General features: G+C 36.9%; 1 protein-coding gene across 1 annotated transcript in view; it reads left to right on the plus strand.

Moving 5' to 3' along the window:
• CTNNA3 (catenin alpha 3) overlaps window positions 1-25,791 on the plus strand; it is a 1,962,241-nt gene that overhangs the window by 433,476 nt on the left and 1,502,974 nt on the right. The window contains exon 7 of the mRNA XM_051982587.1: window positions 22,597-22,800. Coding sequence (XP_051838547.1) covers window positions 22,597-22,800 — 204 coding nt within the window. The remainder of the gene's footprint in view (window positions 1-22,596; window positions 22,801-25,791) is intronic.

The following is a 25,791-nucleotide window of genomic DNA, read 5'->3' on the forward strand; positions in this document are numbered from 1 at the left end:
GGGGAGTTTGTGTATTAACTTGGGATTCTTGGGCTGGCTGGCTGCTTTCCTTCTGTGGTTCAATGTACTTATTGATTCAGGGCTCAGACTTAACCTGTTATTTCTCCCAAAGGGCATAATTAGGAGTTAGAGAATAGAAGGTAGAGTCACATAGAAATAGTCATGTGGGATTACTTATGTTTTCCACTTGCCCCTTGAATGGCTTTTTTCTTCAGTCCTTCTAGGGTCATAGTGAAGTCTTTTTTTTTTTTTTTGTCTTTACTTATTTTTCTCACCTTTCTGGGAGACCTCTTCTGGAATAATAATTATTTTAAACCTTGGAAATGGCAAGGGTTATACCGAATTACTTTTGAACTGAGTGATTCATATTTTACTAAGTACTAGATTTATAATCTTTCTTCATGCAATGATAGGACAATGTAGCCATTCTGTGGGTGGCATCTGGCACCATTGATGAAGTTGGCAAGGGGTTTTAGATGCCAACAGGAGGAAAAAAGGTGTTATCCAATTGAATGCCTAGGAAGACTCTGTAGGGACTGTGAGATTGTATATCCTCCTTATAGGATGACTCTTACAAGAACAGCCTAGGTCAGGCCTTCATCACTTCTTGCCTATCATATTTCCCAGCCTTCTCAGTCAGTCTGACTGCTTTCAAGCTCTCCTCTCCTCCATTCCCTTTCTTCACAAAGCTGTCAAATTGATACCTCTTGAAACCAAGTCTGATCATTTCACTCCCTTACTCAAAAATCTTCAATAATTCCTTAATGCTTCCAGGATTAAAAAAACCCAAATCCTCAATTTGATATCAAAATCTTTCTATAATATGGCTCATCACCTTTTGGGCATTATTTTATATTGCTTTCCAAACACATGCTCTCCCATCCATTCCATTACGTGTTCTCCTGACATGGTCTCTATCCCTTTGCATATAAGACCTTTCACATATACAGTGTGTCCATTTCCTCTTCAGTTCCCATCCTTTATATTCTTCATTGTTACACAAGGCAGGTTGATTGGCATTGTGCATAGAGAGCTGGTCTGGAAGCCAAGAAGACATGAGTTCAAGCCCTGCCATTGATATATATATACTGGCTGTGTAACAGTGGGCAAGTCTTTCAACTTCTTACTGTTCAAGATAATTTTTTAGGACAAGGATCTCTCACCTGAGACGTATACAGTTTATAGGGAAGTTGGATGGGCAAAATTATATTTTACTTTTCACTAATCTTTGTTTTTTTTTGTAACTTTATGAATCTCATTTTGTATATTAAGATCCAAATTCTGAGCATGGGGGCTATAGATATTACCTGGCTGTCAAAGGCTCCAGGATACACAAAATAGTTTAGAATACCTGTTCTAAGATGCTAAGTTACAATAGTTGTGGATCTGTATGGATAGAGAAAATACTTCCTGAAGGGCTCCCTAAACTAAGAGAATCACAAGTTCATTAAACATCCCTCTCCTTCATCTTCATTCAAAACACAGGTCTGATGCCACCTTCTAGTGGGTTTTGGACTCATGCACTGGTGCCTAGTTCTGTGTCTCTGACTCTGTTTTTGTGTCTCTGAATCTGTCTTTCTGTCTCTGTCTCTTTCTTCTGTTCTTCAAACTCCCCTCATCCTCTCTTTTGTGATCATCTCTCTTCTCTCCCCTACTTCTCAATCTATTCCCTTTTCTTCTTGTTCCACTTCTTCATTTCTTTTTCTTCTCCTTTCTTCTTTTGCCTTCCTTCCCATCTCTTTTTCATTCTTCTCTTTTCCATTTTCTTGTTCTCTCTTTTTGTTTGTCTATTTCTGCTTCTGTCTCTGTCTCTCTTTCTATCTCTGCTTCTGTCTCTCTGCTCTCTCTGTCTCTTTTTGTCTCTTTGTCTTTGTTTCTATCTGTGTGTGTATCTGCCTCTCTTTTTCTATTCTTCACTGTCCCCTTATCTTCTCTTTTATACTCATCTTCCTTTCCCTGACTTCTCACTCTTCCCCCTTTTCTTCTTATTCTATTCACTCCCTTCTCTTTTTCTTTCTCTTTTCTTCTTTCACCTCTACATATCCCTCCCCTTCTAGTCTCCATTCCTCTGTCTTGCACTTTCTTATCCTCTCTCTGTTTCTATGTCTGTTTCTGTCTGTGTCTCTGTCTCTATCTTTCTGTCTGCCTCTATCTCGCTGCTCTCTGTTTCTACCCATCTGTCTTTCTCTGTTCATCTGCCTCTCTTTGTCTCTTTGTATCTTCTCTCTTTTCTATTCACTTCTCTAGGTGAATTTCTCCAGTAGAATTCCCTTGAGAACACTGACCCTTTTGATTTTGCTTTTTTTATTCCTAACATCTTGCACAGTACCTAACACAAATAAACATTTGTTAGATTAAATTGAATTATTCCTATTCTCTTTGGCAACTTTGAAGCCATTATAAGGAGCATCTTTGTTCTTGTTGACATTTTAAAAGGAAATTTCATGTGTTCTTTTTCAAAAACGTAATTCAGTTTTATTTTCTAATCTGAATTCTCTCCCTCCCATCTCTACCTCTCCTATCCACTGAGAAAGTAAGAAAAGCAAAACCTGCTACAAATATGTATAGTTAACTAAAACAAATTATCACATTAGCCATTTTCCCTTCCCCCCAAATAAACTTTAATCTGCGTCTGAGTCCATTATCCCTCTCTTTGGAGAAGGCCAGCATGTTTCATCATAGGTCTTATGGAACTGTGGTTGATTTTATTGTTCATATATCATTTTTGAAATAAACCTTTTAGAGTTACTTTATACCAGGGGTTCTTAACCTAAGGTACACAACCTTTTTGTTTTTAAATAATAGCTGTATTCCTATATAATGGGTTTCTTTTATATTACTATGAATTTACTTTAAGCATTTAAAAACATTATTATGTGAAGAGGTTCATGTATTCACCAGACTGTCAAAGGGGAACATGCATATGCATTAATATTTATATATACCTAATCATGATAGTTTGAAATAATCACAGCATTTTAGAGGGACTTCAATGTCTATATTTGGAAATGAATCTTATCTATAAAATCCCTGATAAAAAATATTCTAACTTTTCTTGAAGACCTCTAATAATGGAGAGCCTTGTACCTTCTAAAGTAGCCTACACTATTTGGGAGATGACTCTAAATGATGAAAAGTTATTTTTTTTTCTGTTAAATCACATTGAAACCTGTCTGCAATTTTCACTGATGGCTTCTGGTTCTGTTGGAATCAAATGGAGCAAATTTCATTCATCTTGCACACGACTGCTTTTTATATGTTTGAAGACAGTTACCATTCTTCCCCCCTTTACTACTCACCCCTAAGTCTTCTTTTCTCCAGGGTAAACAGCTCTAGTGCCTTCAAGCAATCCTCATGTGACAAGCTTGAGTCCTTCACCAATCTTGGTCACCCTCTTCCATATAGTCTTTAGTTTTCCAGTATCCTTCTTAAAATGTAATGTTTACATTGAAAATGAGTATCCTTCTTTTTTTAAAAACCTAAACATTTATGAGATTGTAGATTTAGAATGAGAGGTTTCCCCAGAGGCATTTGAGAATAGCTATTTCATTTTACTGATGAAGAAAATAACTTGCTAATAAAAGAACTGATAAATGTCTGAAACTATATTTGAACCCAGGTCTTTGTGCTCCATGTCATTAAAATGGCTTTCCTCTGTTGATAATCATCTCTAATGGGACTATAGCATATATATATATATGTATATAGGTATACACACATAAATATATAAACTTAAGACTGGTACATAGTATTCCTCATGTCTTACAGGAAAATAATGGAATCATTCTCATTCTAGCCAGAGGTCTTGAAAACAGAGGAATTCTCAAGTGTTATTTTCATGTTGATATACTCAGAACAATGGTGAAAGAAATAGCTGGTTAAATGAAGTATGCTCTCTGTCTCTCTATGTTTCTCTGTCTCTGTCTCTCTGCCTTTCTCCTTTTACTCTGTGTGTGTGTCTGTCTCTGTCATTTTATTTCTCCCTTTCTCTTTTTTTCCATCCCTCTGTCTCTCTGTCTCTATTTCTCTTTGTCTCTCACTGTCTTCCTCTTTGTCTCTGTCTCTTTCTGTGTGTCTGTCTTTCTCTCTCTCTCTTTCTCTTTCTGTCTCTCTGTGTCTCTGATTCTGCTTCTGTCTCTTTGTCTCTGTCTCTGTCCATCTCTGACTCTATGTCTCTGTCTCTCTGTGTGTGTCTCTCTCTGTTTGTCTCTGTCTCTCTCTTTTTCTCTCTCGTTCTCTCTCTCTCTCTCTCTCTCTTTCTCTCTCTCTCTCTCTCTCTCTCTCTCTCTCTCTCTCTCTCTCTCTCTCTCTCTCTCTCTCTGACAGAGGACTTAATTGGGTGATCTCTATCAGAGATCCACTGGGAGGAAGAAACAGCTGCCTCAAGGTCAGACAAATGAGTAGCAGAATGGAGTTTCTGCTGCTCTTTGTACGTGGTACTTTTCCATCTCTCTTTGCTATTTAAGTGGCCTCCCCAATGGCATTTTTTTCCTCCACACAGGTCATTCTGAAAAAGATAAAAGGAATTGTACTCTTTGCCCGTGTCCAGTTAATTTCATCAAGATCCCTCCTAAAAAGGTCTTCTTTCCTGAGGGTTCCTGCAAGATGGGGAATCCTTTCACTATAATGGATATGTAATTAAAACCAGACTTGGATATTAATTTCCATTTTGTGAAGATAACATCTGTAGAAAACTTTTTTGTTTCCTCTGGGGTCATACCCAAAGATCATCACTGAATATTCCATCTCTTGTGAGCCAGTGCTTTTTATTTTCCCTCCTAGTCCTCCAACTATGCTAATGTGATATTGTTAACTTGCTAACATTTGGATTTCTTTTGAAAGATTGTGACATGCTGATTATTCTTGTCCAGCATGATAATGGTGGAAATATGTATAGAAGAATTACACATGTTTAACATATTTTGGATTACTTGCTCTCCAAGGGAGGGGGAAGAGAGAGAGAAAAAATTGGGAACACAAGGTTTTGCAAGAGTAAATGATGAAAACTATTTTGAAAATAAATAGCTGAAAAAAAGAAAAAAGAGATTGTGTGGTATAGCAGAGAAAAAACTGCCTCCAAATCCCACCCTTGATATATACTGACTCTATGACCTTCAGTAGGTCATGAATTCAAAGCTAGACAGGGGCTGAGAAGGGCCAGTACAATCCCTTCATTTTTTTTAAAGTGAGGAAGCTGAGAACCAAAGAAGTTAAGGAATTTTTTTTTTTTTGTCACAGAGGAAATTTGAACCCAAATCCAGTGTTCTCCTCATTATCCCATGCCATCTTCCCTAGGGAGTCCTCAAACCATATCATTTGCAATTGCAATAATGGTTGTAGACCTGCTTGGAAAGAAAATATTTGTCACTAGGGAGCTCTCTTCAACAATGAAATCACATCGTAGGACCAATAAACCCCTTGTACCAAAAACAGACACACAGACACAGACACAAGTATAGACCCAGACACTGAAACACACAACACATGCACTCACTCACGCACCCACCCATCCATCACCACCATCATTACTAGTGACAACAACACCATTTTGACATCTTTCCTCGCCAACACGATGAGAAAACCAATCAAACTAAGGGATATTTGATCTAAGGAATTGCCAGAGAGCTTCACCCCATTCTCTGGTAGTGATCAGAAGCTGAAATGACAGAATGACTGCTGGAGATCCATTATTTGCTCTCTATAGTGATCGCTTCTGCTGTTTCTAACTCAGAGATGATGTGGAGAAAACCTTGCAGTGAAGGATGCTCCCATTTAGTACTTGCCAGAGTGACAACCCTTTGGATAAGCAATTTTACTTTTGGAGAACAGGTGCACAGTTTGAAGTGTTTGGGATGCAAATCTGTGCTTAGAAGAGAGTATAAGACTGATGGATGGGGTTGATCTGATGTAATGAAAAATGTGCAAACTGTTAGATTAGTCAGGGAGTGCAATGGGATCCCTTGAGAGGAAGTGAGTTTTTCCACTTTTGCCAAATTTAGGCAAAGACATGTGGCTTCTTTTCAAGCATATTTTAGCAAAATTTTTTTTCAGGTATGGTTGAGATTAAATGGCCCTTGGGGTCTATTCCCACTCTTATTCCCATTCATTATTCTCCTGTCTTTACCTTCCACTTTATCCAGTCATTTCCTAAGTTCCTTTCTGTACTAGCAGAGCACAGATGGTCAGAAGCAGCAGTATCTTAATTTATTCAGTCATTTGATTATACTTTAGTGGAGTCTTATCTCATCAATGTGGTTTTTTTGGGTAATGATACAGATTGAAAACAACCTAAACCTTCTAAAAGCCCAGGTCTGAAAATTCAGGAAAACTTAAGGAAGAGAAATGCAATGGGGTACCAGGTGCTGTATAGTGGTAAGAACTTAACTGAGTTAAATAGACCTGGATTCAAATATTGCTTCTGACATTTGGAGCTGTCTTAGGCAATTGACCTAACTTGTCTGAACCGCAACTTCTTTATCTGTAAAAGGGGACAGGTAGTCATTCCTGTGATACCTCTTTTTTAACTTTATTTTTAGTAGTATTTTATTTTTCCATCTTCATGTAAAGATACTTTTCCACATTTGTTTTTTTTTTTAATTTATTTCCAAAATTTTCTCCCTCTCTTTCTTAGCTCACCCTTCTCCAAGACAGCAAGTCATCTGATATAGGTTAAACATATTTCCATATTTGTTATGTTATGCAAGAAAGATCAAAAGGGAAAAAAACATGAAAAAGAAAAAAAAATCAAGCAGACAAATAATAACAACAACAAAGTGAAAATACCACACAATTTAGTCTCCAGTTCATTTGATATTTTCCATCCCAAATCTATTAGAAATGACTTGGAGACTTCCGGTTAAGATGGCGGAGAGGAGGCTCACAGTTGCATAAGCTCCGCGCTTTCTCTCACTATCCACTTCATTACAAGCCTCTGAATCAATGCTTGACTGAAAAAAACCCACAAATAGTTACCAAGAGAAGCCATCCTTGAGATCCGCCAAGAAAGGTCTGTCTTTACTGGAGGGCTGGGGCGGTTTTAGATCGGGCACAGGCTGAGGGCAGCGGCAGTGAGAGCACGGGAGCAGACTGGAGAGGGGGTGGAGAGTGATCGTAGCCGTTTCTGCGGGGAGAGCTTCGCTACAGGTTTGGATAATTTCCTCCGGCAGCAAGTCAACAGCCCAGCAGAAAAGCTAAAAACACCGGGGCTGAAGAATACAACCGCAAACAGCTGGAGTCTCCCGAGACCTGGCCATCTCCCCTTTCCCCCCACAGTGACTCAGCACGCTCTGGGATCTCAGAGCGCAGGCGCAGCACAGTCCTGCTAGTGCCTCACTGCTGCCACCTGCAGTCTGTAGAGGAAGCTCGATAACACACCCAGCCCCTCCCCCAAAGAAAGACTCCAGTTTTTTTCTGTTTTTCTTTGGTAGTTTATCTCTGATTAATAGACAGAATGAGCAAGAAGCTGAAGAGGACTTTAACCCTTGACAGCTTCTATACAGATAGAGAGCAGACTCTAAATCCTGAGGAGACTAAAAACAGGCAGTCCCCAGGTGATTCCCCAAAGGAGGAGATCGGCTGTTCCTCAGCACAGATGAACCTCATAGAAGTGATTAAAAAGGCTCTCACAAGGGAGCTAGAAGAAAAATGGGAAAAGAGTCTGGAGAAAGTTAAAGAGAGAGTGGATAAAGAAGTAAAATCCTTGAAAAATAGGATTAGTGAACTGGAAACAGAAAACAGCTCTCTAAAAAACAAAATTGGCGAAATGGAAAAAAATTCCACAGAACAAAAGAACTCAATTGGACAATTAGAGAAAGATTTTAAAAAGTGAGTGAAGAGAATACTTCACTGAAAATCAGAATTGAACAAGTGGAATTGAATGACTCGAGGAGACAAGAAGAATCAGTCAAGCAAATCCAAAAAAATCAAACAATGGAGAAAAATGTGAAATACCTTCTGGGGAAGACAACAGACCTGGAAAACAGATCCAGGAGAGACAATCTGAGAATCATTGGACTCCCAGAAAAACATGATGAAAAAAAAAGCCTGGACACTGTCTTCCAGGAAATTATCAAAGAGAATTGCCCAGAAGTCATAGGAACAGAGGAAAAAATAAACATTGAAAGGATTCATCGATCACCCACTGAAAGGGATCCTAAAATCAAAACACCAAGGAATATAGTGGCCAAATGCCAGAACCCTCAGGTGAAAGAAAAAATATTGCAAGCGGCTAGAAAAACCCAATTCAAGTATCAAGGAGCCACAATAAGGATCACCCAGGATCTGGCAGCATCCACATTAAAAGATCGAAGGGCCTGGAATATGATATTCCGAAAAGCTAAGGAACTTGGTATGCAACCAAAAATAACTTACCCAGCGAGAATGAGCATCTTTTTCCAGGGAAGAAGATGGACATTCAACGAAGTAAGCGAATTTCATCTATTTCTGATGAAAAAACCAGAACTTAACAAAAAGTTTGATCTACAAATATAGAACTCAAGAGAAATCTAAAAAGGTAAAGATTAATCTTGGGAACTATATTTTGACTATATAGATGTATAAAGAATACATGTATACCTTGTTCTAGAAATTGATGTGGAAAGGACATTGTACCAGAAAAAGGGTAAAGTGGGGGTAGTACATCTCATGAAGAGGCATAGGAAACCTATTATATCTGAGAGAAAGAATGGAGGGGGATGAATATAGTGGGTATCTTACTGCCTTCAGAATTGGCTTTAAGTGAAAAATCTTAAGACATATTCAATCTATGGTGAAACTTCTCCCATCTCATTGAAAAGTGAGAAGGGAAAAGTGAAAGGGAAGGAATAAGCTAAGCGGAAGGGAATACGGGAACTGGGAGGGAAAGGGGTAAGATAGGGGGAGGAACTCTAAGGAGGGGGGAGGGATACTAAAAAGGGAGGGCTGTGAGAAGCAAGGGGTGCTCACAAGCTTAATACTTGGAAGGGGGGAAAGGGGAAAGAAGGGAGGAAAGCATAAACCGGGGTTAACAAGATGGCAAGTAATACAGAATTGGTCATTCTAACCATAAACGTGAACGGGGTAAACTCCCCCATAAAGAGAAAGCGGTTAGCAGAATGGATTAAAAGCCAGAATCCTACAATATGTTGTTTACAGGAAACACACCTGAAGCGGGGAGATACATGCAGGTTAAAGGTAAAAGGTTGGAGCAAAATCTACTATGCTTCAGGTGAAGTCAAAAAAGCAGGGGTAGCCATCCTGATCTCAGATCAAGCTAAAGCAAAAATTGACCTAATTAAAAGAGATAAGGAAGGACACTATATCTTGCTAAAGGGTAGCATGGATAATGAAGCACTATCTATATTAAACATATATGCACCAAGTGGGGTAGCATCTAAATTCTTAAAAGAGAAACTAAGAGAGCTGCAAGAAGAAATAGACAGTAAAACTATAATAGTGGGAGATCTTAACCTTGCACTCTCAGAATTAGATAAATCAAACCAGAAAATAAATAAGAAAGAAGTCAAAGAGGTAAACAGAATACTAGAAAAGCTAGATATGATAGATCTCTGGAGAAAATGTAATGGAGACAGAAAGGAATACACTTTCTTTTCAGCAGTTCATGGAACCTATACAAAAATTGACCATATATTAGGACATAAAAACCTCAAACTCAAATGTAGTAAGGCAGAAATAGTAAATGCATCCTTTTCAGACCACGATGCAATGAAAATTACATTCAACAAAAAAGCAGGGGGAAGTAGACCAAAAAATAATTGGAAACTAAATAATCTCATACTAAAGAATGATTGGGTAAAACAGCAAATCATAGACATAATTAATAACTTCACCCAAGAAAACGATAATAATGAGACATCATACCAAAATGTATGGGATGCAGCCAAAGCGGTAATAAGGGGAAATTTCATATCTCTAGAGGCCTATTTGTATAAAATAGAGAAAGAGAAGGTCAATGAATTGGGTTTGCAATTAAAAATGCTAGAAAAGGAACAAATTAAAAACCCCCAGTCAAACACTAAACTTGAAATTCTAAAAGTAAAAGGTGAGATCAATAAAATTGAAAGTAAAAAAACTATTGAATTGATTAATAAAACTAAGAGTTGGTTCTATGAAAAAACCAACAAAATAGACAAACCCTTAGTAAATCTGATTAAAAAAAGGAAAGAGGAAAATCAAATTGTTAGTCTTAAAAATGAAAAGGGAGAACTCACCACTAACGAAGAGGAAATTAGAGCAATAATTAGGAGTTACTTTGCCCAACTTTATGCCAATAAATTCGACAACTTAAATGAAATAGAAAAATACCTCCAAAAATACAGCTTGCCCAAACTAACAGAGGAAGAAGTAAATATCCTAAACAGTCCCATCTCAGAAAAAGAAATAGAACAAACTATCAATCAACTCCCTAAGAAAAAATCCCCAGGACCAGATGGATTTACATGTGAATTCTACCAAACATTTAAAGAACAATTAACTCCAATGTTATATAAACTATTTGAAAAAATAGGGATTGAAGGAGTCCTACCAAACTCCTTTTATGACACAGATATGGTACTGATACCTAAACCAGGTAGGCTGAAAACAGAGAAAGAAAATTATAGACCAATCTCCCTAATGAATATTGATGCTAAAATCTTAAATAAAATATTAGCAAAAAGATTACAGAAAATTGTCACCAGGATAATACACTATGACCAAGTAGGATTTATACCAGGAATGCAGGGCTGGTTCAATATTAGGAAAACTATTAACATAATTGACTATATCAATAACCAAACAAACAAAAACCACATGATCATCTCAATAGATGCAGAAAAAGCATTTGATAAAATCCAACATCCATTCCTAATAAAAACACTTGAGAGCATAGGAATAAATGGACTTTTCCTTAAAATAGTCAGGAGCATATATTTAAAACCATCAGTAAGCATCATATGCAATGGGGAAAAACTGGAACCTTTCCCAGTAAGATCTGGAGTGAAGCAAGGTTGCCCACTATCACCATTATTATTTAATATCGTATTAGAAACACTAGCCTCGGCAATAAGAGTCGAGAAAGATATAAAAGGAATTAGAGTAGGCAATGAGGAAACCAAACTATCACTCTTTGCAGATGATATGATGGTATACCTAGAGAACCCCAGAGATTCTACCAAAAAGCTATTGGAAATAATTCATAATTTTAGCAAAGTAGCTGGCTACAAAATAAATCCCCATAAATCCTCAGCATTTTTATACATCACCAACAAAACCCAACAGCAAGAGATACAAAGAGAAATTCCATTCAGAATAACTGTTGATACCATAAAATATTTGGGAATCTATCTACCAAAGGAAAGTCAGGAATTATATGAGCAAAATTATAAAAAAGTCTCCACACAAATAAAGTCAGACTTAAATAATTGGAAAAATATTAAGTGCTCTTGGATCGGCCGAGCGAACATAATAAAGATGACAATACTCCCTAAACTAATCTATTTATTTAGTGCTATACCAATCAGACTTCCAAGAAAATATTTTATTGATCTAGAAAAAATAACAACAAAATTCATATGGAACAATAAAAAGTCGAGAATCTCAAGGGAATTAATGAAAAAAAAATCAAATGAAGGTGGCCTAGCTGTACCTGATCTAAAATTATATTATAAAGCAGCAGTCACCAAAACCATTTGGTATTGGCTAAGAAATAGATTAGTGGATCAGTGGAAAAGGCTAGGCTCACAAGACAGAATAGTCAACTATAGCAATCTAGTGTTTGACAAACCCAAAGCCCCTAACTTCTGGGAAAAGAATTCATTATTTGATAAAAACTGCTGGGATAATTGGAAATTAGTATGGCAGAAATTAGGCATGGACCCACACTTAACACCATATACCAAGATAAGATCAAAATGGGTCTATGACCTAGGCATAAAGAACGAGACTATAAATAAATTAGAGGAACATAGAATAGTTTATCTCTCAGACTTGTGGAGGAGAAAGAAATTTGTGACCAAAGATGAACTAGAGACCATTACTGATCACAGAATAGAAAGTTTCGATTACATCAAATTAAAAAGCCTTTGTACAAATAAAACTAATGCAAACAAGATTAGAAGGGAAGCGACAAACTGGGAAAACATTTTCACAGTTAAAGGTTCTGATAAAGGCCTCATTTCCAAAATATATAGAGAACTGACTCAAATTTATAAGAAATCAAGCCATTCTCCAATTGATAAATGGTCAAAGGATATGAACAGACAATTTTCAGAGGATGAGATTGAAACTATTACCACTCATATGAAAGAGTGTTCCAAATCATTATTGATCAGAGAAATGCAAATTAAGACAACTCTGAGATACCACTACACACCTGTCAGATTGGCTAAGATGACAGGAAAAAATAATGATGAATGTTGGAGGGGATGCGGGAAAACTGGGACACTAATGCATTGTTGGTGGAGTTGTGAACGAATCCAACCATTCTGGAGAGCAATCTGGAATTATGCCCAAAAAATTATCAAAATGTGCATATCCTTTGATCCAGCAGTGTTTCTATTGGGCTTATATCCCAAAGAAATACTAAAGAAGGGAAAGGGACCTGTATGTGCCAAAATGTTTGTAGCAGCCCTGTTTGTAGTGGCTAGAAACTGGAAAATGAATGGATGCCCATCAATTGGAGAATGGCTGGGTAAATTGTGGTATATGAATGTTATGGAATATTATTGTTCTGTAAGAAATGACCAGCAGGATGAATACAGAGAGGCTTGGAGAGACCTACATGAACTGATGCTAAGTGAAATGAGTAGAACCAGGAGATCATTATACACTTCGACAACGATATTGTATGAGGTCATATTTTGATGGAAGTGGATTTCTTTGACAAAGAGACCTGAGTTTCAATTGATAAATGACGGACAAAAGCAGCTACACCCAAAGAAAGAACACTGGGAAACGAATGTGAACTATCTGCATTTTTGTTTCTCTTCCCGGATTATTTATACCTTCTGAATCCAATTCTCCCTATGCAACAAGAGAACTGTTCGGTTCTGCAAACATATATTGTATCTAGGATATACTGCAACATATCCAACATATAAAGGACTGCTTGCCATCTAGGGGAGGGGGTGGAGGGAGGGAGGGGAAAAAAAATCGGAACAGAAATGAGTGTAAATATAATGTAATTATTAAATAAAAAAATTAAAAAAAAAAAAAAAAAAAAAAAAAAAAAAAAAAGAAATGACTTGGATGACCACATTGTTGAAAAAGGCCAAATCCATCACAGTTAATCATCACAAAACATTGCTGTTACTATGCATAATGTTCTCTTGGTTCTGCTCACTTTACTCAGCATCAGTTCATGTAAGTCTTTCCTGGTTTTTCTGAAATCAGCCTGTTCATGTGATAACTATCTCACAAAGTTGTTATGAAGTTTAGAAGAGATAAGATATGTAAAGTGTTCTGTAAACTTTAAAGCATACTACGCATTTTTATTATTTTTACTAAAAATAAAACCAACTTTCAGTCATTGAATCCAATCTTTCAATTGTTAATTGCCTACTCTGTAGAAAGCCTGAAGCTCCTTTTATGTGTAAAGTATGTCATTAAGTACTTTAGAAGACACAAAATTGAAGAAGTGGTCCCCATATGTATTCTATAATATTTCAGGGTATGTATATCTCACTTTAAAGAAGTATATCACAATGTAAAGATACTAACAAATATGGCAAGTTTGAGTAGCTTTTATAATTCAATGATCTTGCCAAGTTACATTTATTGTCTTCTTTTCTTGTTCAAGGGAACGTGGAATTTTGGAGAGATTTCTTGAGTCTTAGGATATCATGTTAGCACAATCTAACAGAGGCCTTTCCAAGGTAGCAGAAAAAGATAAACTGAGGATTCACAGATCAGGGAAGAACATTTTTCTGGTATCATTTGTCCAGGCAAGGAGAGGCTGATTACCAAATGTTAGTACAGGACTGAGACCATATAGTAACTAATATTAACAGCTAAGCAACAAGTTGGATATATTTAATTTGGAGAAATGAGAACAGAATGAGAATTGCCTTGAAATGTTTGAAGAACATCATATGGAAGAGGAAATACAGTTAAGTTTGGCACAAGTGAACAGAACTAGAAGGGATGGGTATAATTTCTAAAGTAGCACATTTAGATTTAATATCTAGAAGGGACTCTCTAACAGCAAAGGAAAGCCCAAGAGAGATTGGCTGCCCTAGGAGGCAGAAGGTGACTCTCTTCTGGAGGTCTCTTTGAAAAGGATGGGTGATCAATTATCTGGTATATCATGAAGAGCATTCGTGTTGGGGTATGGGCTGTGTTAGGGTTCCTTTGCAAGTCTGAAGTTCTTTTTTTTTTTAAAGCTAGGGATATTAAATGACATAGGGGAATCGGGGGATCCTAGAGTTAAATAATCTAGGAAGCACACTAGTGTAGATGGCTAGTCCAAAATGCTAATTTGGGCTGAAGGTAGAGTAAGATGAAGCACATAATCATGGAACAGTGGCAAGAGGCCCTGGAAATGAACACGGACCATGTCCTATGCTTGATAACTAGCTTGTTCCTGACATTTATGACTCATGTTCAGCTTTCAGTTGAGGACTAAAATTTAGGAAATCATCTTTCCTCTAAGACGACTCTATTCAGGGAGTGCAGCTAGGGACTTATTAAAGAAATATATAAAAATGATCAACTCAGGAAGAGTAAAAATGACAAAATGAAATAACCTATCTTTGCTCAGGTGCTCAACAATACCTGCACATAGGAGGTACTTAATAAATGCTTGTTGATTTGACTTCTCTGAAGTGCTTACATTTTGTAAAGTTCTTTCCTCACTTCAAGGTAATGCAAGTATTATGATTTCCATTTTGAAAGCAGGAAACTTGGTTCAAAAGGGCTTGCTCAACTTAGTGAGAAAATAGCCCAAAAGTATAAGATCTGGGATTTGAACCTAAGGCTTCTATATTTTCTGTCCCAGTGTGTCTTAAATAAGGCGCCAGAACTATTATGGTGCTAATACTTAAGGCTGCTAAGTGATACACATATGTGTTGGATTTGGAGTCACCAAGACCTTAGTCAAGTCACCTAGATTTATGTTCTGTTCTTATTTTGGACATATTAGCTGTTGTGATACAAGTCACTTAATCTCTCAATTTCCTAAGAAAGGACAATGTTAGTACATATATCATAGGGTGTGTAGCTCAACTGAGACCATCTATCTATCTATCCATCTATCTACCCAGTATTTTGCAAACACTAAAGTACAAAAAAAAAAAAAAGGAAAAAAGAAGCAATTTTTCTCAAGGAAAAAATTAGAGAGATTAGAACTGGGATGGATGAAATTATGGGAGGAACCAAAAAGTTGAAAATTGACATGATAATGTTACAAATATTTATATTTTTTGTTCATCTAAAAGAGTATTTTGCAAGAAGAAAGACATTGTTGGACAGTGGACTGCAAACTTGTTCCAGAATCATGAAGGCCTGAGTTTGAATTCTTCCCTAGACCTATGTTGACTATTTGTTCTTGGATAAGTCATTTAGCACCAGTAAGCTCTTTTAAGACCAAGAGGCAGAACAGCTGATCAGCCTTGGCAGAGAGAATGTCCCCATTAAGAGATTGTTGTAGCAGCGGATTCCTAGGTTCAATGTTGCCCTCCCCTCACTCAAATGTAAAGAATTTATGTAGTATATAAATGATGGTCAGGTGGGGGGACACTGCATCTCCCCTTTTTTTGAATTGAGTAATGAAAGCTGATTCTTATATTTTGCCCACATTTATCCAAGATCTTCTGCAAAGACTTCCAAATGCCAAGTTTCTATGTTCAACATTATTTTTTTCTTTTTAAATGACTAGCTTAGGGTCACATAGCTAGTAAATGTTAAGTGTCTGGGATCAGATTTGAACTCAGGTCCTTCTCAGGATCGATGATCTATCCACTATACCATCTAGCTGTCCCTCTGTCCAACTTTAGACAGACATTTCATAAATGATTAGAAATTTATGAAATGATTAGAAGCTGCTTGAACATTTAATACAATGCCTGAGGCATTGTAGGTGCGTAATAAGTGTTGATTGATCCACTGTTTATCATGTACCAGACATTATACCAAGCAACGAGGTTACAAATACAAGCAAATAAAATGGTTCCTATTCTTGAAGATTTTGATTCTAAGAAGAAAGACAAAATATAAAGGGGGAACTAGAATTTAGTAGAAGGTACATCTGTGTGGGGAAAGGCTGCTGGTGAGGAGATAGAGAGCAGTTCGTTTAATAAAATACACAATCATACATTTCAGGCCAGTTCCAATGGTCTTGTGATGAAGAGAGCAATCTACACCCAGAGAGAGGACTGTGGGAACTGAGGGTGGATCACAACATAGCATTTACACTCTTTTTGTTGTTGTTTGCTTAAATTTTGTTTTCTTTCTCATTTTTTTTTCTTTTTTTGGACTTGACTTTTCTTGTGCAGCAAGATAATTGTATAGATATGTTTATATATATTGCATTGAGCATATATGTTAAATATGGTAACTATATATATATAGTTACCATATTTAACACATATATATATATATGGTAACTATATATATATATATATATGGTAACTATATATATATATTTACCATATTTAACATATATTGGATTCCTGGCCATCTAGGAGAGGGGGTGGGGGAAGGGGGAGAATTAGAACACAAGGTTTGCAAAGGTCAATAGTGAAAAATTATCCTTGTATATGTTTTGAAAATAAAAAGCTTCAATAAAAATGAAATGGCAAATCACAGTTAAGGATGTACCAATCAAGAAGGCAAGTTTACAATCTTAGAACACTATGAGATCATGTCACTTGGTCAAGATTGCACAGTTCATATGTATTGGGTAGAACTAGAATTGAAGTTTTTCTGATTTTAAACTCAGTTCTCTATTCACTACCCCATGTTCTCTCTCGAATACTATAGATATTTCTGGGAACTATCTTATTCTGAAATCCAGTTAAGCACACTTCTTTCTGTGTGCTGATACTTTTCTTTGTCTTGCTTATAACAATACATGGAATAAAGCCATTTACTAACTTGTATTCTAAGTGCTAATAAATAGTTTTTCTTACCATGATAAAATACACATACAAATACATGTATATTTACATGTATATTATGTATATATATGCATAAAATATCCATATATACACTATGATATTAATTTAATAAAACTTAAAGAGCGCAAGTATCTCTGACTCTTCCATTGTGCATACTCTATCTGTTGACACTAGGCAACCCCTTTGTTACTTAGCAGAGGGTCTTTGGGAATTCCTGTGGCACCAACAAACGCCACTTATAACTAACTGAGTGACAAGCCTTTCCATTCTTAGCTAGTCTGATTCTTACTTATCACACACCACCCATATTTGAAGTCTTCCCATCTCGGTAGGGCCTGCTAAAAATCTTTTGAAAGTGGTTTCAGCAACTCAGGGCCTCTTTACGAGAAAGCATTGGAGGAAGAGTTCTGAATCACCAATTTAGAACTACAAAGGGCATTTAATCTTTTTATAGGAAAGTGAAGTAATCAACCCAAAGTCACAGGGACTGTGTCAGAGAGGAGATGTAAACCCGGGTTCCTTGCCTCAAAATCAACTTTCTTCTGCATCTGTGGAAGGCAGTATTAAAAATGATATTTATTTAAGTTCTGTTCCTGTTTGTGAGTCAGTGGTTCCCTTATTTTGATTGCCTCTAGTTAGGAAAAATCTGGTTCCTTTATGAGGAGCCATTTTTATGTCAGGGTGAGGTCAACAGTAGGAAGAAAGTATTAGGTTCATTATTTTACTTACTTATATACCAGTTGTTTTCCTGATTAGAATAGAAATTCCTTGAGGAGGGGGACTGCTTTCTCTTTTTCTTTACATCCCAACACTTAGCACTATGCCTATATATTGTATGTACCTGTTGAATGATTTTAGGCAGAGTCTGAACTAGGAGTTAAGGGAACAAACATGAAATACAAGTAAAAGTAATTCAATTTGATTAAATTCAGCTAACATTTATTATGTAACTGTCAGTTGCAAAGCTCGGTGTGTGTGTGTGTGTGTGTGTGTGTGTGTGTGTGTGTGTGTTTGTGTGTGTGTGTGTGTGTGTTGGAGCTGTGGTTTCTAGTGAACAGACTTCTCTCCACCAATGCAAATCAATTCTTCTATTAAAACAGAAACTCCTTAAGATAAGGGAACATGTTTTTGTCTTTATATTTGCAGTTAAATCTCTGAGTTATCTGGGACATTAACAGCTTAATTTACTTGTTCTTGGTCACGAAGGCAGTAATGTTTCAGAGGCAAGCCTGGAACCCACTTCTCCCATTTCAAGGTCAATCCTTCCCCCTTTATGCTAAGTTTCTTTTTCAAGAACTGGGAATACAGAGACAAAAATTACAGTCCCTTCCCATCCTTTATGGGGCTTACATTGTGCTAGAAGAATACATGTCCAAAGATAAGTAAATTAAGGTGGGAGAAGAAATGAGGAAAGACTCCCTCTAAGAGGGAGGCTGAGCCTGAAGGAAGCTAAGAGATTTTGAGTACATGTGAGGAAGAAAGGCAATATAGTTTAAGGGAGGATGCGCAGCTGGTACAAAAGTGGAAGGTGAGACATGGACTGAATTCAGGTGGTCACATAAAGTACTGAGCACTTGGAAAGTCCTTTAAGGCTAGTAAGATAAATTTCTTGAGTCTGATGATTTGAGCCAACAGTATTATCAATTACACTGACACCAGATGCATCCTAGAGCAGCTTTTTGTTTTCTTCTTCCCTTTTAAGAATACCATCCTAATTTATTAAGCCCCTACTATGTACTAAGTGCTACACTAAGGCTGAGGCTGCAAAGACAATATTTAACTGGATTATAACAGGTACTTTGTTTTACCCAACTTACCACATAAGAAAAACTACACAAGACAAGTGGCTTAGTATACTCTTTTTATTGATCTCTGCCATTCCCCCACTTTCTAGTACTAATTATATCAATACTGTCATAGTTACTAGAAAAATATATCAGTCTCCTTCCCTGTGGTTCCATTCACCTTCCTTGTTCAGTTGTGTCCAACTCTTCTTGTCCCTATTTTTGGAGGGTTTTCTTTGCAAAGATATTGGAATAGGTTTCCATTTCCTTCTCCAGCTCATTTTACAGATAAGGAAACTGAGGCAAACAGAGTTAGTTGACTTGTCCAGAGTCACATAGCTAATAAGTATCTGAATCCAAGTCTTCTTGAGGGAGATGACTGTAACTCTACCCACTTCATCACCTACCTGCCTCTATTTATGTTCCATTCAAATTTCACCACAAAACCCATCTCTCCTTTATGTATTATTTCCTTCTATTAGAATATAAACTCCTTTTGGGGAGGGACTGACTTTTGTATTCCCAACACTAGGCCCAGTGGTTGGTATTCAGTAAAGATTAATAAGTGCTCATCCTATCATTCAAAATGGTGACCCAGCAGGGCGGAATGGAAGGTAGATCATGGCACATGAGTTTCAATTAAAGAAATTGGATAGATGTAATTAGAAGTGGGAAAGTTTAAGAGGGGACACATAGATGTCTTCAGATTTGTGGAAAATTTTGTGCTGCTTAGTCCCAGAGAGCAGAAGTAGGAGCTAAGGGGTGAGGGAGGAGGGATGTAAGAGATATGGGTTTTGACTACATTTAAGGATACTCTTCCTATGAAATTAGAGCTGTCCCAAAGTAAAATGGACTGGTTTTGGAGGTCCTGGGTTCTCCCTCATTGACATATACCAGAGAAAACTAAATGACTGATCTTTGGATGTTTTCAAGATATTAGTTCAGGTAAAACTGTATTAAATGGCCATTAAGAGCCTTTCCAAGTCTGAGATCCTGTGAAATTATAGCCAAAAGCAGAAATTTTGGGAATTATCTAACTCAGTGGTTCTTAAGATGTGTGTGTGTGTGTGTGTGTGTGTGTGTGTGTGTGTGTGTGTTGTGAGTTTGTGTACAATGGACCTCTTTGATGATCTCATGAAACCTGTGGACTTCTCAGAATATTTTTTAACTGTTCCAAACCAGAAAACAAAACCTAGGATTACAAAGGAAACCATTTATATTGAAAGACAACTATCAAAATACTTTTTCAACTGAAAAAATTAAAAATTACAAATAATTTAAATAAAATTAAAAATCAGGGTTAATAAGTCATGATATTAGTTCCTTCTTCCTCTCACCCCATAGTGGGATAAGGTCACAGAAGTAATTACCACATAAAGATTAGGATGGAAATCTATGTAATCTAGCCCAAAGTCAGTATTCATCATATCTAACCCTAGATGGCCCCTGCTGGCCCTGGAAGGCCTTGGGGTTGCTGGTAAATGGCTATTTCTAAAGATGGAAAGGAATGGAGATGTTCTGATTTCTGTTTTACACTAACTTCAATGGAAAGACATTTGGAACTTGGTGAACTGGTATGATCTTGCCCATAATATGGAAACAGAAAAGTTTTCATTTCCATATTACATCTTCTAATTATATTTGAGCAGTAATGGAACAGTTTGATTGTCTCTTGGAACCCCTTCTTAATGGCAAAATTGCATTGGAGGGCCATTTTCAGTGATTTTAATGGGCTTAATTTTTGCTGCTAAGCACTGAAGTGGAGAGTTTGTACTGACAGAAACCATCAAGGAGCAAGGGGCAGATGGAACAAAGGGGTGGGTTTAGAAACAAATGAGTGAATAACATCTGTCCCATAGGTGCAGTACTTTAAAATCTTTGCCAGTCTATTGCTGACTGACTTTTGGTCTGACTTCCTATTTACTCTCAACCCTCAAGAAGATTTTATTTAAATAGAATATATTTTTTATTTTAATATTTTATTTTTTTTAATTTTATTTTAGTAGAATATAAATAGATAAAAGATGAATGCAAAAATGAAAGGGGTTGTTTTCCAACTACCTCCTCTCTCCTAAGGAGATTTTATAAACTAGTTTCTTCATCTATCTCTTCAGTCTATTAATATGTAGGGGTCCAAATGGAGAGACATATTAAAAATAAGGGAAATAGAACTGGGGAATGAAAAGAAGGAAAGGAAAATGACATGGCAAAATAGAAAGAGTTTCAAATCTGAATCAGAGAAACTGGCTCAAATCTCAGTTTTGTAATTTCCCAGCTTTATGACATCAGGCCACTTGAATGCCTGAAACCTCAGTTTCTTCAGCAGTAAAATGCATTAACTTCTAAAATTCCTTCTGGCTCTGTAGCTTATAATCCTATTAATGAAAAAACATCCAATTAATTGTAGGATATTTCGAATCTCAGGCCCAGATTTGCAATTGAAAGACTTAGGTCCAAATCTCAGCTTGGCATCTTGTTGTTGACCTTTGAAAAGTCACGTAAAACCTCAGGGTTTTTAATCTGTCATCTGTAGAATGAATATAATAATATCTAAAGTTTTTAATTCACAAGGTTGTTATGAAGCCAAATGAGATGCAGGGTGTCCCAAATGTCTAAGTGTTGTTGTATATAAAGTACTACATATAAAATAGTTCTTTTCTGCTCTCTTTTCCTCCCTCAAATACTTTATAAAATGAAGGGTTTGGACTAAATGATCTCTGAAGATCTCATCCAACCCCCTCAAAAGTAAATTGAAGCTCAAAGGCATGATGTATAGGAGCAACATGTATTCGAGTCAGGTCAACATTTACTGAGTGTATCCTATGAACTGGCCATACAAAGACTAAAAGAATAGTTCCTGTCCTCAGTGAGAATACAGTTTAAAAGAACTAAATGTTTTTTATTGGTTTCCACTTCAAATCCTCCCTCTGACATATATTGTCTATTTGACTCTGGTCCATTATTTCCAATCTATTCTGTTTAGAGCTTGTTTGTACTAGTTGTTTGCATGTTGTCTGCTCTAGTAGACCTTGAGATCCTTAGAACAGAGACTACCTTTTACCTTTCTTTGAACCCACAACACTTAGCATAGTGGCTGATATGACACATGTTTATTGACTGACATCTCATTGCTCCAGCCAGCTCTTGAAGATATTAAGTTAAAGGGAAGATATCTACCTGAAGGGATGGGGGAAGGATTTGGTTCCTCTCTAGATTAATGAAGCCACAGATCTAGTTACTATCCCTAGCTTTTGTTTTTTATATCACTTTCATTTCCTAATGTATGCTTGTTTTCTCCCTTTCACAGAAAACCATTCTTATACTAATCAAATAATAAATAATTAAATGAATTAAATAAGCACTGAAATCAGCAAAACAAATCGGCCTATTGAAAAAGTTTGCCATCATTTTCAGTGTTCCATATTCATAGTCCTCTACCTCTGAGATTATGTCCTACCAAGAATATAATGATATCTGTGTGCAGATTAATGAATACAGATACTAAGTGATTTCAGAAGACACTAGCAAATGATGGAATCAGGAAAGACCTTTTGTAAGAGATAATATTTGAAATAAGCCTTCAGGAGAGCTAGGGTGTTCGAAGACAGGCTATTTTCGTGTATCTGAAAGATCCACATCAAAACATATGTTATCTTCTTGAAAAAGGAAATTATAAAATGGCTGTAGCATTCTAACCCATCTAAACTTTTCTCCTCTTTTAGAATTTAGTAATCTTGGATCCACTGACAGTGAGTGATGAGAAAATCCGTCCCTCACTTGAGAAGCGCTTAGAGGCCATCATCAGTGGGGCAGCTTTGTTGGCTGATTCTTCCTGCACACGGGACTTTCACCGGGAACGTATCATCACTGAGTGTAACTCTATCCGACAAGCTCTCCAGGACTTGCTCTCAGAATACATGGACAATGTAAGTGCCTATTTTCTTATGTTATTTCAGGTTTTCTCTAAAGCCTCTCTCTCTCTCTCTCTCTCTCTCTCTCTCTCTCTCTCTCTCTCTCTCTCTCTCTTTCTCTTTCTCTTTCTCTCTCTCTCTCTCTCTCTCTCTCTGTCTCTCTCTCTCTCTGCCACACACACTATGACAAATTATACATGATCCAGTTTGTGCGATAGCAATTGATGGTTTTTAACCCATTTTACAATGTACCATAGTATATTGCATAGCTGAAATATTATGGAACATCATGTTAGGAGTAGACTAGTTGCCCAATGGGCAAAGTTGTTGGCATCTTGATGTCAAGTTCTATAAAATCACTGCATATTTACTCAGATCTTCAATGAATATTGTGATATGAATGAAAAGTGTTTGAGGACATTTGATCTTGAAGTTCCACAAAAGGCAAAGACTGAGTGAAATGAAAGTTTTATCCCAGGCATGTGTCATCTGCATGATTTGGTAATTATCAGGGTATGGGCTGAGACATATTAGCTAGAAATGATGTGACTTTTCAGGTGTGAAATTATAGATTAGTTCAGCAGATGTGCTTATGTGAATGGTTGAAATATGCTAATATTAATTGGTAGTTCTTTGAAACTATATATGATATATGACAGATTTCTATGATATTAACATATGATTAGTCTGGCCCTTGATCAGGAGTCTCTTGGCCAACAAATAAATAAAGTGGCAAATATATGTCATTCATAGAGGGAAGATATTCCACATCTGTCTTTCTGGTTCTAAAACCAAAAACATTTCTGTCAGATGCTCCTTTTTGTTGAAGGTCTGTCAAGGTCATTCATGAGTTACTTTGAGAAGAAATTTTCATTTTAATGTGTATATGTCTACCCACAAATCATGTGTGTTTATGGAGGGAGTGACAAAGACAGAGATATTATAGACATCTCTGATAGGTTTTTTTTTCCAACCTTAGGGTTAAAAAGTATGAATGTGAAGGATGACAATATGTTCTGTTTTATATTTCCATCTGCTTTTGTATTGGCAGAAATGCTATGCATGTTTTAGGTTTCTTGACTCATTCATAATATCTAGAGAAAATCTTCATGTGAATAAAGTATTCCATTTTGGATAACTTGGATACAAAACCATGTCCCAGTCTGTGAACAAGGGAAGTCTTTGTTTGGAAAAATCCAAATCGAATTTGGATTTTGGATTTTAACATTTGTTAAAATGTGGGGGTCTTTGTTTCTAAGTTGTACAGTTTATTATAGCCTTAATCTTAGAGTTTGGTTCTGATTCCTGTGCCATTTTTTTTGTTTAAGTAATTTTTTAAAGTTTCAACTCTAGGTTTGAGCTTAACAAGGGTAGATCCTGGGTAGATAGAGGAAGAGGGAGAGATCTGAGAGAAATGTAAGGGTAATGCATGGTACAATCTTAAATTTTATCTAGCCTAACTCTTGATTTTAGAGATGAGGAAACTGACACTTGGTCAATGAATGGGCCTCATCATCATCATCATCATCATCAGCTTAAATGCTTGGCTTAATGGTTACCATCATTAAGAGTATGGTTTCTGTCCATGGTAACCCACAACTTATGTTTCCCCAATTTATGTTATGATCACCTGTAATATAGTTAACCAAGTTTGTATTGTATATCTGTCACTTCCTGTCTGTGTGACCATGGAATAATCTGCTTTATTGATTATTCTGCTTTGGGGTTAATTTTCCATTTATCTCAGTTGAAGGAGTTGGATTGAATAATCCCCCAAATCTCATTCACTGCTCTGAGCCTTGATTTCTGACTCTTGTTATTTGAAGGTGTTGAACTGGATGACTTCCAAGGTCCTTTGCAATTCTAAGCCTTTATCTTTCTGAACTTCAGCTTTCTCTTTTGTCAATTGAGATAGTTGGACTGGATGACTTCTGAATTTCCTTCTGGTTCTAAGCCTATAACTTAGACTCATTTTCTTTTTCTGATCACAAAGGGGACTCCATCATCTTTCTAACTGAATTGCTGAGCCCAGACTCTTTTCAATAGCTCTCAGGTTCTTTCCAGCGTGATTTCTCTGTGTTTGATTCACTGGATGATTATAGAACTTCTGTGGCACAGTACCTCAGGCAAATGCTCACTGAGTGTCTTGTAGTTTTGAATGCTCCCTTCTTTTCCGGCAGCTCTTTAGAATAATATTGGGGGAGTAGAAAAGAAATAGGGGAGGATAGTATTGGCTTGGCAAACTCTGACTACAGCAGCCTGTGACCTACAGGGGAGAGAAGATGGATGCTTTGTTGGATGTGTGGCAATGATGAGATGACTGCTATTTCTGATGATAATCTGGTTTCAGTTAAGAGAAAAAACACTTTCCTAATTTTAGAGAACCCTTAAAAGTATCGATTGCCCATTTCACCTTGTGGCTGGCTTTTTATAAAACCGAGCAGCTGTGGAAGAAAGAATCAGCTCTGACTGTTGGGATGATTGCTTTCCTTTAAAACCCAAGTTTTCATTCTGCAAGGGGGAGGCAGGCAGCCACCCTATCTCCTCTGCTCTTTGGATCATCACAGTGGTGAGGGCAGACTCCAAGGAATACTAACTGGATCGGGCCGAGCCTTCAGACTAGGAATGAATGGGGATGGCTAGAGAATGCTCCAGAACAATTAGAGGGGCAGAGATCGATGGCCGGACTGAACCTTAGTGGCCATTGCATACAAGCCAAGACTCTGTGAAGCTAGGTGACCTGGCCAACATCACAATGGCAAAGGCAGGCTTGCACTCCAGCTCCTCCATGTCTAAGTTCGGCCTGCGTTACTTTGGAGCAAAGTCAAGTTGGATAATGAAGTTAAAGTAGTTTGCAGAACCTAAATCTCAAAAAAAATGTCAGCTAGGAATATTAATTTTATTATTAGAGAGTCAGCTGGGGAACCAGAAAGACATGAATTCAAATCTTACTTTTGCTACAAAAAAAGCTGTATGATTCTGGATGCTTCCCTATTCTCTCAGGGC

The sequence above is a fragment of the Antechinus flavipes genome, chromosome 2 (assembly GCF_016432865.1).
Source record: "Antechinus flavipes isolate AdamAnt ecotype Samford, QLD, Australia chromosome 2, AdamAnt_v2, whole genome shotgun sequence".
In the NCBI taxonomy this organism is placed as follows: Eukaryota; Metazoa; Chordata; class Mammalia; order Dasyuromorphia; family Dasyuridae; genus Antechinus; species Antechinus flavipes.